At 45.2% G+C, this 14,798-nt stretch overlaps 1 protein-coding gene across 4 annotated transcripts in view; it reads left to right on the top strand.

Annotated features, from left to right (window-relative positions):
* eif4h (eukaryotic translation initiation factor 4h) overlaps window positions 1-14,584 on the top strand; it is a 20,699-nt gene extending 6,115 nt beyond the window's left edge. For 2 of the 4 annotated variants that reach the window (XM_078247273.1, XM_078247270.1), the window contains exons 5-7: window positions 1,359-1,439; window positions 3,551-3,739; window positions 6,128-6,282. In XM_078247273.1, the coding sequence (XP_078103399.1) occupies window positions 1,359-1,439; window positions 3,551-3,739; window positions 6,128-6,267 (410 nt within the window). In that variant the 3' untranslated portion in view covers window positions 6,268-6,282. Of the gene's footprint in view, window positions 1-1,358; window positions 1,440-3,550; window positions 3,740-6,127; window positions 6,283-10,650; window positions 10,684-12,961 lie in introns of those variants that run through there. The other 2 variants (XM_078247272.1, XM_078247271.1) reach the window with 2 other exon arrangements.
* The last annotated feature ends 214 nt before the right edge of the window (window positions 14,585-14,798 follow it).

Raw genomic sequence — 14,798 nt, 5'->3', positions numbered from 1 at the left:
CACACATACCCTTACACACACATACACACACACACTTACACGCACACACACACACACAGCGCTCACACACACACACACACACCACAAGTCTAACCTTGCTCTGGAAACTAGGGCTGGAAGGCTGCACGGGACACATCTGTTTTGCACAGTTTATAGAAATAAAGGAAGTCGTAATATTTATGAAAACGTGTGAATAAACGTCTTAATATTTGCAGGAAAAAAAGTCAGTTAAAAAGTCTTTACATTTAAAAAAAAAAAAAAAAAAGTCTCAATATTTCAAGAAAGAAGTCAGTTCAAAGGGGTTAATATTTCTAAAAAAGGAAAAGAAATAAAGGAATATTTCCACTCATTTAGATAAGCACCTCCAGCCGTGAGTTGATCGTATCGTTGCCTCACTATGTGTAAATAAAGTTAGGTTTCATTCAGAAAAACCAGCTGATTGACAGTGTCAGTGTGTGACTTGGAGGAGGACTCTTCTTCATACTTTTACTCTTCATCCCTTCATCTCATCCTCACCTCCACCCTAACCCCTTGTTTCCTTTTCCAGCTCACCTTTCCTCTGGAGTTAATGACTGAAGTAGAAATATGACACTAATTACAGGTCCCTCCTTCAGTGGGTCTGCTGCTTCTCTCTAACATCTCCTCTCTGATTGGCTGATGGGTGACTAACAAGCTCCGCCTCTCAGATACTTCAGAAGGAGCCGCCTCTCTCCTCTGTTTCCTCCCTCTTTCTGTCTCTGTCTCTCTCTCTGTCTCTCTCCCTCTCTCTCTCTCTCCCTCCCTCTCTCTCTCTGTCTCTGACTCTCCCCTCCCTCTCTCTTCTCACTGCTCTCCCTCTCTGTCTCTCCCCTCCCTCCCTCTCTCCTTCCCTCCCTCTCTCTCTCTCCTCTGTCTCTCTCTCCCTCTCTCTCTCTCTCTCTCTGTCTCTCACTCCCTCCCCTCTCTGTCTCTCCCTCTGTCTCTCCCCTCCCTCTCTCTCTCCTTCCCTCTCTCTCTCTCTCTCCCTCTCTCTCTCCCTGCCTCCCTTTGTCTCTCTCTCTGTCTCTCTCTCTCTCTGTCTCTGACTCTCCCCTCCCTCTCTCTCTCTCTCCTTCCCTCACTGCCTCCCTCCCTCTCTCTCTCCTTCCCTCCCTCTCTCTCTCTCCCTCTGTCTCTCCCTGCCTCCCTTTGTCTCTCTCTCTGTCTCTCCCTGCCTCCCTTTGTCTCTCTCTCTGTCTCTCTCTCTCTCTTTCTCTCTCTCTCTCTCTCTCTGTCTCTCCCTCCCTCTCTCTCTCCTTCCCTCCCTCTCTCTCTCTCCCTCTGTCTCTCCCTCCCTCCCTCCCCCTCCTCTCAGTGTTAACTCCCCTTGTGTTCTGCAGGCCGAGGAGGATCTCGAGGAGCTCCCAGAGGAGGAGGAGGAGGACGAGACTCTCGTGAGGACTTCGACCAACCGGGAGGAGGTGATTTCACAGAGTTCAGCAGATCCCAGCCGACCAATCAGAACCCTGCACACGGGGCGGGTCAATATCCCCGAGCTAACCAACGAATCCAGGGCCAGAGTTTAGAACCAAGCAAATTACAGCCACAACACATTTTCATTTCAATAATAATCTCACACAATTAAAGGGTAACTTGGGTTTCTTTTCAACCTTTTCAACCCATGTTTCTGTGTGTAAGTGACTGATGTGAACAACAGTCTTTGACATTGGTCCAGTTTTGAGCGAGATCGCTGCAGTCAGTGAAACAAACTACAATCTAAGTTATCCGGAAATTGCGCAGCTTAAGTTTACGTCCACTAAAAGTTCTGTTGTTGCTGCTGACAGACTCAGATTATTATTCTAAGTGTGTGACAACATTATGGGATGGATCCCTACAGAGATAGACCTTTTAGTTAAAGAGTAAGATCCTTTTTTCAAACATAAAACCTTGAATCCTTGAAAATGCGATCGCTTAACCCACCAGACTCCATGTAAATAATCAGGACTTTTATCATTGTAAAACACACTTCATTCAAAGTGGACAGAAACTAAATAAAACTATCAAAAGCCGTCTTGGTTCATCTTTCCACTGTTCCAACAATCACCACTCTGGTTTGGTTGAAATAAACCCTTAATTCACCCATTTACATGTGGAGATATGCTGGCTCTATACACACTAAAAGTCCTGATTATTTACATGGAGTCTGGTGGAGATATGCTGGCTCTATACACGCTAAAAGTCCTGATTATTTACATGGAGTCTGGTGGAGATATGCTGGCTCTATACACGCTAAAAGTCCTGATTATTTACATGGAGTCTGGTGGAGATATGCTGGCTCTATACACGCTAAAAGTCCTGATTATTTACATGGAGTCTGGTGGAGATATGCTGGCTCTATACATGCTAAAAGTCCTGATTATTTACATGGAGTCTGGTGGAGATATGCTGGCTCTATACACGCTAAAAGTCCTGATTATTTACATGGAGTCTGGTGGAGATATGCTGGCTCTATACACGCTAAAAGTCCTGATTATTTACATGGAGTCTGGTGGAGATATGCTGGCTCTATACACGCTAAAAGTCCTGATTATTTACATGGAGTCTGGTGGGTTACTGGACTCTAACTGCTGCTGAACATTAGTCCTGTAGGGTAACATTACAGCTTGTTACTAACTGCTGCTGAACATTAGTCCTGTAGGGTAACATTACAGCTTGTTACTAACTGCTGCTGAACATTAGTCCTGTAGGGTAACATTACAGCTTGTTACTAACTGCTGCTGAACATTAGTCCTGCAGGGTAACATTACAGCTTGTTACTAACTGCTGCTGAACATTAGTCCTGCAGGGTAACATTACAGCTTGTTACTAACTGCTGCTGAACATTAGTCCTGTAGGGTAACATTACAGCTTGTTACTAACTGCTGCTGAACATTAGTCCTGTAGGGTAACATTACAGCTTGTTACTAACTGCTGCTGAACATTAGTCCTGCAGGGTAACATTACAGCTTGTTACTAACTGCTGCTGAACATTAGTCCTGTAGGGTAACATTACAGCTTGTTACTAACTGCTGCTGAACATTAGTCCTGTAGGGTAACATTACAGCTTGGTTCAGAGACCAGTTTCAGAGATTGTTGTTCACATCAGACACTCAGACACAAACACATGGAGACATAGGGTCCAGGTTGGAAAACACTGGAGTCACCCTTTAAAAGAGACACTGTTGACCTTTTACCCCCATAGCCAGGCTCTGCCTCCTGAAGCTGCTGGATACCCACCCTGATTTTTTTCCCATCATGCATTTCACCTCAGCCATCTCATGCTCACCAGTCACCTTACAGGTTCCAGACTCTGCAGGACAGCTGAGGGCATCTGTCTGTCTCTCTGCCTCTCTGTCTGTCTGTCTGTCTGTGTCACTCTCTGCCTCTCTATCTGTCTGCCTGTCTCTCTGTGTCTCTGTCTGCCTGCCTGTCTGTCTGTCTGCCTGCCTGTCTGTCTCTCTCTCTGCAGGTTTCAGAGACGATGATATTTTGGTCTCTCCTTGTGAAGTTACTTGATGTTTTGTTGACAGCGTTTGTGTCCGTGTCCGCACAGGTTTCAGAGACGATGACTTCATGGGAGGGCGGAGTCGAGGCGGCGGTCGCCCCGGTGACAGGCGGGGGGGCCCCGGCGCCGGAGGACCGGGAGGACCGGGAGCAGGAGGACCCGGAGGATCGGCTCGCTTCAGAGAAGGAGGACCCCCTCGCGGAGGAGGAACCACAGACTTCAGGGAACCCTCTGAAGGTGCTTGATTTACTTTAGTCGTATCATTGTCAACTTTTTCATTCAGTAGTTGTTTTTAGTTAGTATGCTTTTTTGTTAACGACATGTAGGGCTGCACGATATGAGGACAATATTAGTGATAGACCGATTTTATCGGCTGGCCAATATATCGGGCCGATATTTGTGTTTTTTTACGTGTATCGATACACGTTACTGCTGCGTTCGCCGAATCTTTCCCGGCATTATTTACAGACGGGCGTCCACAGGCAGCTCTGTGTTGCTGGAGACGCTGCAGTTCACGTGCAGACGGTGCACTGCCCCTCCCCCACTAGCAGAGTGCTGGTGCCAGTATCAGCAGCCAGTATCCATATGGGTCGATCCCTAGAAAATATGTACTATGCGATAAGGTTGTTTAAATATGGCGATAATGATATTTCTTTTGATAAATAAACATATATTAAGGTGTACTCGGTTCTGCATTTCTGCAGCTTTCAGTATTCTGCTAAAATACAACAAATTCTTGAGTTTAAAACAAATGAAAGGAAATATTTTTAACATTATTTAACTGAATATAAAAGGCAGCACTAAAAAAGAATGTTATTAGTATATAAGTCGCATCAGTCAAAAACATGCGTCATGAAGAGGAAAAAAACATATATAAGTCTCACTGGACTATAAGTCGCATTTATTTAGACATTTATTTCACAAAATCCAAGACCAGGAACAGACATTTAATCTGGAAAGGAGAGTTATTAAACTACCCAACAGCCCCCAGAACAAGGGGCTGAATACGGTAGGTGTCCTCTACGTTAACGTAACACATTAACAGTTATTAAACTACCCAACAGCCCCCAGAACAAGGGGCTGAATACGGTAGGTGTCCTCTACGTTAACGTAACACATTAACAGTTATTAAACTACCCAACAGCCCCCAGAACAAGGGGGCTGAATACGGTAGGTGTCTCTACGTTAACGTAACACATTAACAGTTATTAAACTCCCCAACAGCCCCCAGAACAAGGGGCTGAATACGGTAGGTGTCCTCTACGTTAACGTAACACATTAACAGTTATTAAACTACCCAACAGCCCCCAGAACAAGGGGCTGAATACGGTAGGTGTCTCTACGTTAACGTAACGTAGCTGCACTGTTGACGAGCCTCTCCCAGCAGCACGTTGTTCAAGCACCCATCTGTGGACTCCTTCCTCCAGCTCTGGCCATCTGGATTTCAGCGCGACTAGCTTTCTTTGTTTTCTTCATTGCAGTAAGACTAACCTTTTCTCCAGTCCCTCACAAGTTTCTCTCTCACTCCAAACTCTCCTTCTGCTGCTCGATGACCGTTTCCGGCTGCGTGTTTTACTACCTGCAGTCTCCTGCAGCTTCTTTTCTTTTTAAACTGTAATTTTCTGCTGATTATTTTCTTTCAAATAACACAAGAAATCTCTGAGTAAAAGTGACAAAAAAAAATCAAAAACATTGCCAAAGAAAACAAAACCTTGTTTAAAAAATTACAAAAACAAATAAAAAAAAAATGCCCAAAAAAACCTGGGTAATTGGAATAAACTCGACAAAAACGTCAAAGTTTAGAAAAAGAACAAAATGTTGAAATTTCGACCCAGAAAAACGGGGGGAAGACACCACGAAGGTTAAAGGTGTGTCTGTCTGTCTGTCTGTCTGTCTGTGTCTGTCTGTCTGTCTGTCTGTGTCTGTCTGTGTGTGTGTGTCTCTCTGTGTGTGTGTGTGTGTGTGTGTGTCTCTCTCTCTCTGTGTGTGTGTCTCTCTGTGTGTGTGTGTGTCTCTCTCTCTGTGTGTGTGTGTGTCTCTCTCTCTGTGTGTGTGTGTGTCTGTCTCTCTGTGTGTGTGTGTGTCTCTCTCTCTGTGTGTGTGTGTGTGTCTCTCTCTCTGTGTGTGTGTGTGTCTCTGTGTGTGTGTGTGTGTGTGTGTGTCTCTCTGTGTGTGTGTGTCTCTGTGTGTGTGTCTCTCTGTGTGTGTGTGTGTGTGTGTGTGTGTGTGTCTCTCTCTCTGTGTGTGTGTGTGTCTCTCTCTCTGTGTGTGTGTGTGTCTCTCTGTGTGTGTGTGTGTCTTTGTGTGTGTGTGTCTCTCTACAGAGGAGCGTTGAGTTTAAGAAGTTGTGTTTTTGTTGATTTTATTCCAATTAGTTTGTCACCTTTTTGGCGTAGTTTTATTTGTCACATTTTCCGATTTTTTTTCTCTCACTTTTTGTCAAATTTTTAACAAGTTCTTTGTCATCTTTGGCGATGCTTTTGGTCCCTTCTTTCAGCGTTTTTCCTGCGTTTTTGTAGCCGTTTCCAACATTTGTCACTTTTTTCAACGTTCTCTTGTCATAGTTCTGATATAGAAATTCGGTTTATTAAGTTGTGTGTCTGTTGTGCGTTTGTGTCTCTACAGAGGAGCGTGCACAGCGGCCTCGGCTGCAGCTGAAGCCTCGGACCGTCTCTGAGCCGCTCAACCAGGTCGCCAACCCAAACTCTGCCATCTTCGGCGGAGCCAAGCCGCGAGAGGAGGTGATCCCCAAAGAAAAGCCTTAAGAGACTGACGGCCCGAGGGGGGGGGGGGGGGGGAGACTTTAACACGGGAAAGGAAAGAGAGGAACGCCAACGGGATGAGTTTAAAACGCCGCGGTTAGCTTTCCTACCTGACAGACAGACTGGCAGCGAGTACACGATACAATATTATACCGATACATTCATATCCATTTCAAGAAAGCAACTGAAATATGATTTGACAGTTTCATAACGGAGTTCTTCCAGACATGAAGCTGTGTGGTCCAGCATTTGCACGATAATCGAGAGGAAGTTAGATTTTTAAGTGCCGTGTGGCACGTGTATGAGGCATGTACTTCCGGTATATCTGTATGCCGATTGCGTGTGAATTGATGCCGTAGCGAGTAGTATGAAACGGCGAAAATCTGCGTAGAGAAATGGGTAGGGGGGGAGCAACCCCCTTCTTTCCTAATCCCAACCCCTTCTTCTTTTCCTAATCCCAACCCCCTTCTTCTTTTCCTAATCCCAACCTCCTTCTTCTTTTCCTAATCCCAACCTCCTTCTTCTTTTCCTAATCCCAACCTCCTTCTTCTTTTCCTAATCCCAACCTCCTTCTTCTTTTCCTAATCCCAACCCCCTTCTTCTTTTCCTAATCCCAACCTCCTTCTTTTCCTAATCCCAACCCCCCTTCTTCTTTTCCTAATCCCAACCCTGTTCTTTCCTAATCCCAACCCCCCTTTTCCCTAATCCCAACCCCCCTTCTTCTTTCCTAATCCCAACCCCCTTCTTCTTTTCCTAATCCCAACCTCCTTCTTTTTCCTAATCCCAACCTCCTTCTTCTTTTCCTAATCCCAACCCCCTTCTTCTTTTCCTAATCCCAAACCCCTTCTTCTTTTCCTAATCCCAACCTCCTTCTTCTTTTCCTAATCCCAACCTCCTTCTTCTTTTCCTAATCCCAACCTCCTTCTTTTCCTAATCCCAACCCTGTTCTTCTTTTCCTAATCCCAACCTCCTTCTTTTCCTAATCCCAACCCTGTTCTTCTTTTCCTAATCCCAACCCTGTTCTTCTTTCCTAATCCCAACCCCCTCTTCTTTCCTAATCCCAACCCCCTTCTTCTTCTTTTCCTAATCCCAACCCCTCCTCCTCCTTCTTTCCTAATCCCAACCTCCTTCTTTTCCTAATCCCAAACCCCTTCTTCTTTTCCTAATCCCAACCCCCTTCTTCTTTTCCTAATCCCAACCTCCTTCTTTTCCTAATCCCAACCCCCTTCTTCTTTTCCTAATCCCAACCCCCTTCTTCTTTTCCTAATCCCAACCTCCTTCTTCTTTTTCCTAATCCCAACCTCCTTCTTCTTTTCCTAATCCCAACCTCCTTCTTCTTTTCCTAATCCCAACCATTTCCTCTTTTCCTGAACGCAACCCGCGTGTGACGTAGCCTCGCAGTAACACGTTATATTTATATTATATTATTTTACGTCTATATTTTACATTATATATTTTTTTTAAAAAGTTTCTAAGTTATATTTTACGTCTTACGGTACGTTTCTAAGTTATATTTTACGTCTTACGGTACGTTTATAAGTTATATTTTACGTCTCATGGTGAAGGACATGCCACTTCCGGCTGCCACATGCCACTTAAAAATCAAACTCCTACTGCGATAATCAGCAGTGCGCACTTCAGTGCAACCACTTCCTGTTTTCGCAGCGTTACGTGACAATATGGCGCCTTGCCGCTACGGTTGGGAATCGAGAACTGATTCCTACTTGGAATCGCTCTTTGATTGGAATCGTTTCGAGGATTTGGTTTCAAATCCGATCATCGCTTCCCAATTTAACATGCGCAAGTTTTGGTTTCCGTAGCGACCAGGCGCTTGTTGTGTTGCGGCCACGGAGCGCAGTAAGCGGCGCCCTAGTGGGGCGTTATTTTACGTTGAAAAAGCAGAAAAACTGCAAACCGCCATTGAATCAACGTCAACGTGTCAACGCCACCCCTCAAAGAACAGGAATCCAAAGGAAGAATCAGAATCGTTAAAATCCAAACGATGCCCAACTCTACTCGCCACGCCAACACCGTTGGACGAAAGCCCAAAATATATACAACTTAGCTTCGCCGAGGTGTTTCGATCGGGCTCGCCAAATTTCAAGTCGATCGGGTGAAATCTGTAGGAGGAGTTGGTTAAAGTACGACCTCTGCACACGGTCCAAAACGTCCAAAACACACAGAGAGATCTGTCAGATAGTAGTAGTAAAGTAAATATGAAGTGGGACTCTGAGATGAAGCTGTATCTCAGAGGGTTACGTTACGTTATGTATCGGTGATAATGTTGGATCGTGGTTCTTTAAAACGCCGAGAGGACGCCACCCTCCTCTTCTTCTTCTACTACTTCTTCTTCTTCTTCTCCATCTTCAGTCTGAGCAGAATATTAATTCTTCGAGAGAATAAAGAATAATCTTTCCACTCTGACTCGATGAATCATAAACTGTAAACACAACGAGCAGCTCGGGGATGCATGCGCCCTCCCCTGCTTTCTGTGATGTCATAGCTGCTTTGTCCTGTAGCCCCGCCCCCTTTCTGGGTCAAAGGTTGCCCGCCATTTATTTACAGACAAAGAGAGAGACAGACAGACAGACAGACAGACAGACATGCAGACAGACACTTTAAACCTGTAAAGAGCTGTTGTAGCTTTGATCATATTTCTTGCTGTTTTCAGTTTTTTACTTTTTTTTTCTCCTTGGGGGCGTGGCCTACAGTTACGGCTCCTCTGATTGGCTCTCAGGGCCGATGAGAGTCAAACATGTCCAGTCCAATCAGATTTAACTCAACGGGTGTCTCTGATTGGTCCGTTGAAAACTTCACCTGAAACATGAGAGGAAACATCTTTCTTTCCATTTCTTCTGACTTTAACTCAACTTTTTCTAAACTTGTCGCCACGCTTCTCACCGGACGGGAATCCTGTAACCAAGGCAACCAGCTACGAGATGAATCACGGCCATTAAATATTAAATTTGGCGCAAAAGAGAAAAAAGAAAAAAAAAAATGTATAAAAAAAAACGTCTAAAAAGCGTCTAAAACATCGGCATACGGGGGCGCCACACACACGGAAGGACAGACACACACACACCAACACATACTGACACACAAACACATTGACAGACACACACTCGCGCATACAAACACATATACACACACACACAGCCACAGGGGCGTCCTAGCACGGTGTCAGTGAGGGTTTGACCAGCGTTGGGTAGACGGGGGAGGAGAGGGTTTGACCAGCAGTGGGTAGACGGGGGAGGAGAGGGTTTGACCAGCGTTGGGTAGACGGGGGAGGAGAGGGTTTGACCAGCGGTGGGTAGACGGGGGAGGAGAGGGTTTGACCAGCGTGGGTAGACGGGGGAGGAGAGGGTTTGACCAGCAGTGGGTAGACGGGGGAGGAGAGGGTTTGACCAGCGTTGGGTAGACGGGGGAGGAGAGGGTTTGACCAGCGTTGGGTAGACGGGGGAGGAGAGGGTTTGACAGCAGCGGGGAGGAGAGGGTTTGACCAGCGTTGGGTAGACGGGGGAGGAGAGGGTTTGACCAGCGTTGGGTAGACGGGGGAGGAGAGGGTTTGACCAGCAGTGGGTAGACGGGGGAGGAGAGGGTTTGACCAGCGTTGGGTAGACGGGGGAGGAGAGGGTTTGACCAGCGTTGGGTAGACGGGGGAGGAGAGGGTTTGACCAGCGTTGGGTAGACGGGGAGGAGAGGGTTGACCAGCGTTGGGTGGACGGGGAGGAGAGGGTTTGACCAGCAGTTGGGTAGACGGGGAGAGAGGGTTTGACCAGCGTTGGGTAGACGGGGGGGAGGAGAGGGTTTGACCAGCGTTGGGTAGACGGGGGAGGAGAGGGTTTGACCAGCGTTGGGTAGACGGGGGGAGGAGAGGGTTTGACCAGCAGTGGGTAGACGGGGAGGAGAGGGGTTTGACCAGCGTGGGTAGACGGGGGAGGAGAGGGTTTGACCAGCGTTGGGTGAGAGAGAGGGTTTGACCAGCGTGGGTAGACGGGGGAGGAGAGGGTTTGACCAGCGTTGGGTAGACGGGGGAGGAGAGGGTTTGACCAGCGTTGGGTAGACGGGGGAGGAGAGGGTTTGACCAGCGTTGGGTAGACGGGGGAGGAGAGGGTTTGACCAGCGTTGGGTAGACGGGGGAGGAGAGGGTTTGACCAGCGTTGGGTAGACGGGGAGGAGAGGGTTTGACCAGCGTTGGGTAGACGGGGAGGAGAGGGTTTGACCAGCGTTGGGTAGACGGGGGAGGAGAGGGTTTGACCAGCGTTGGGTAGACGGGGGAGGAGAGGCGGGCACATTTCACAGTTTCTTTAGTTGTTTCCATTTTGATGAAGTTGTTTGTTGATCTCTTGTTTCTTTTCTTATATTTTCTTATTATCTCATCAACAGCTTTAAAGAAAACACACGAAGAGAGAGAAAGAGGTGAAGAAAGAAATGTTGTTCATGTTGTTGATGATGGCTCAGCTGTTTGGGCTCCAATGTCACAAAATGGGGGGGAAAAGTTTGGGGATTTTAACGGTTTATTCAATGTTTTGATGCTTTATTTAAAAGGAAGGAATGAAAGAGACAGACAGACATATATATATACACACACACAGACACACACAGACAAACAGACACACAGAGAGAGACAGACAGATATATATATACACACACACAGACACACACAGACACACAGAGAGAGACAGACAGATATATATACACACACACAGACACACAGAGAGAGACAGACAGATATATATATATACATACACACATAGAGAGATAGACAGATATATATATACATATAGATATACATATATATAGATATAGATAGATATATATATATATATATATATATATACACACACAGACACACACACACACAGATACAGACACACACAGACAAACAGACACACAGAGAGAGACAGACAGATATATATATATACACACACATAGATACACAGACACACACACACACACACACACACAGAGAGACAGACAGATATATATATATATATATATATACACACACATAGATACACACACAGATACACAGACACAGATACACAGACAGACACACACACACAGAGACAGACAGATACACAGATATACACACAGATACAGACAGACAGATATACACACAGATACAGACAGATATATACACACACACACACAGAGACAGACAGATACACAGACAGACAGACAGATACACAGACAGATACAGACAGACAGATATACACACACACAGACAGATATATACACACACACAGAGAGACAGACACACACACACACACAGACAGAGAGACACAGACAGACAGACAGGCAGAGAGACACATAGACAGACAGTCAGACAGACAGACAGAGAGACAGACGGGGGAAGAGAGGTTAAAGTGAAATAAGAAACTAGAAAACGTTCCTGTTCTAGGTGTGTGTGACTCTCTCCTCTCTGGTCTTTCTGACGATCTATCAACACAACACGATTTATTTTGACGCTTTCATCTCTTTCAAGTTTTATTTATAAGTTTTTGTCACATTTTGATGTTTATTTCCTTTTGATGTTTTTGCGACTTCTTCTTTCAGGTTTTTGTCTCTTTTTGACTTAACTCTCACGGTGTTTCTCAGTACGTATCAACGTGACTCTTTTTCTTTTACACTTTCAGGGCTTTTTTTTCTAAGATTTTGTCACTTTTTTATGGTCTTTTTTAAACACTTTTCAACGTTTTTATTACTTTTTTGACTAACAGTCTTAATATTTAGCAAAGTAAACTTTTGATGGTATTTTTTGGCACTTTTTTAAAGATTTTGTTGCTTTCTTTGACGGTATTTCTTAGTCTATCCATCAACGTTTCAGACAGAATATTTAGACTCTTGTTTCTACGGGTTTCTTCTGACTTTTTTGACGTCCACTCTGACAGTAATTATAGTAGGGTTAGAGACACACACAGAGACACACACACACACACACACACACAGAGACACACACACACAGAGAGACACACACACACAGAGACACACACACACACACACACACACAGAGACACAGAGACACACACACACACACAGAGACACACACACACACACACAGAGACACACACACAGAGACACACACACACACATGTTTGTTTCACTATCTTTGTGGGGACCCATCATTAACAAAGCATTCCCTAGCTCCTTACCCTAACCTTAACCCTCACCCTCACCCTAACCAGAACCTCATTCTAACCCTAATCCTAAAACCAGGTCTTAACCCTCAAACACACCTTTAACCTTGGGGGGTCCAGCATTTTGGCCCCACAAAGCTGTCGGGACCCCACAAGTATACTGGACTCCCGGTTTTTGGACCCCACAAATATAGTTAAACAAGAACACACACACACAGAGACACACACACAGACACAAACAGACACACACACACACACACATTTATCAAAGTAAACTAGATTTTTCGACCCTTTTTTCCGAGGTTTCTGTCGCTCTTTCACCGTTTTCGAACTCTTCATTTCTTTTCTTCACGTCCTTTGTGAAGGTTGATGTCAGTTTATCTCCAAGTTTTAGTTGCTGCAGAGAGAATGAAAAAGGAAAGAAAGAAAGGAAGGAAGACAGACGGGGAAATAAGAAACCAGACGTAAACAATGTGCATCATTTCCGTGTTAATTTGATTCTTTCCTTCCTTTCTGTTCTTTCTGTTTGTCCTCCTTCCATCTGTCTTTGATTGCAGCTTCCCTGACTCATTTAAACCCGCCGCACGCCGCCACCGCCGCACGCCGCCAGACGGTGGCGCCTAACGCATCATGTCACCAGCGGGGAATCAGAAGAAATGTAAAAAAAAAGGTTTTTGTGCTGTTGTTTTTGTTTACTTCAGTGAGTGTTGCATCTGCCGCCAATATAATAACAAATAAAGGTTTTGTAAAAATTGATGAAAAGTTCTGAATGAGAAGTCCAAATGAAGTTTGGTTTGTAGATGAAACTTAGAAATGTTCCGGTACCGGTACCGCGGACGCCTCCGATATCGCCTGGAAACGCTGGCGTCGGTGTCAGCGAGTACCGATCCCATACCCGAACCCGAACCATCTACTTTAAGGTCGTTTATGTTCTTATTGCCGTTATAACTCGCTGTCAAACTGGACAGTAGAAGAAAGTTCTGTAACAACGCAAAATGTAATAAATTTTTTAACTTCGTTCGCCAAACTACACCAGACTCCATGTAAATAATCAGGACTTTTATCATCGTAAAACACACTTCATTCAACGTGGACAGAAACTAAATAAAACTACCAAAAGCCGTCTTGGTTCATCTTTCCACTGTTCCAACAATCACCACTCTGGTTTGGTTGAAATAAACCCTTAATTCACCCATTTACATGTGGAGATATGCTGGCTCTATACACGCTAAAAGTCCTGATTATTTACATGGAGTCTGGTGGAGATATGCTGGCTCTATACACGCTAAAAGTCCTGATTATTTACATGGAGTCTGGTGGAGATATGCTGGCTCTATACACGCTAAAAGTCCTGATTATTTACATGGAGTCTGGTGGAGATATGCTGGCTCTATACACGCTAAAAGTCCTGATTATTTACATGGAGTCTGGTGTAGTTTGGTGATGGTGATTTCGGGGCTGTTTCATGTTAAACTAAAAGGATCTTCCTCTTTAACTAAAAGGTCTATCTCTGTAGGGATCCTTTCATAATGTTGTCAGACACTTAGAATAATAATCTGAGTCTGTCAGCAGCAACAACACAACTTTTAGTGGACGTAAGTACAGCTTACACGGCTTGTTTCTCGCTTAAAACTGAACCTATTTCAAAGATTGTTGTTCCCATCAGTCACTTACACACACACAGACACACACACAGACACACACACACACAGACACACACACACACGGGAGTATGGGATCGGTACTCTGTACTGGGAAAGAAGAAATGGTAACGGAACATCTCTAAACTAAACCTGTAACGTTTGCATTCCTGCATCTTCTTTGATTTTTTATTTTTTCTTGACCTGTCTCAAACGTTTGCGGCCCCAATAACCCAGAAGCGGTCAGTGGGGGGGTGTTCTCAGGTGTGTGTGCATCCTGAGAATGAAATATAAAAGAGGGTTTCAAACCTGCGCCGCTTTGACAACACGTTGGTGTCGCTGATCAACAGCTGACATTTGCTTTACTGTACTATAGGATATAAACAAACGGCTGTTTCAACTCTTTCTTCCTTTATTTTGGGGGGTTTTATTTTATTTTCCTACACTGTTTATGGCAATAAAACTTTCATCATCGTACGTGAACTAGAATGTGTTTAATTTCAGGGTTGGGAGGGAGAATAAAGAGAACAGCTCGCTCTGGTTCTGCCTCTCTGTGTCTCTCTGTGACCCACTTAGTACTGGAAGGAAGGGGGGAGGAAGGAGGGACGTGGGGGGGAGGAAGGAGGGACGTAGGGGAGGAGGAAGGAGGGACGTAGGGGAGGATGAAGGAGGGACGTAGGGGAGGATGAAGGAGGGACGTAGGGGAGGAGGAAGCAGGGACGTAGGGGAGGAGGAAGGAGGGACGTAGGGGAGG

This window comes from Sander vitreus, chromosome 3, assembly GCF_031162955.1.
Source record: "Sander vitreus isolate 19-12246 chromosome 3, sanVit1, whole genome shotgun sequence".
NCBI classification, from domain to species: domain Eukaryota; kingdom Metazoa; phylum Chordata; class Actinopteri; order Perciformes; family Percidae; genus Sander; species Sander vitreus.
The sequence above is the reverse complement of the archived record's forward strand: the minus strand, read 5'-3'. Positions and strand labels throughout refer to the sequence as shown.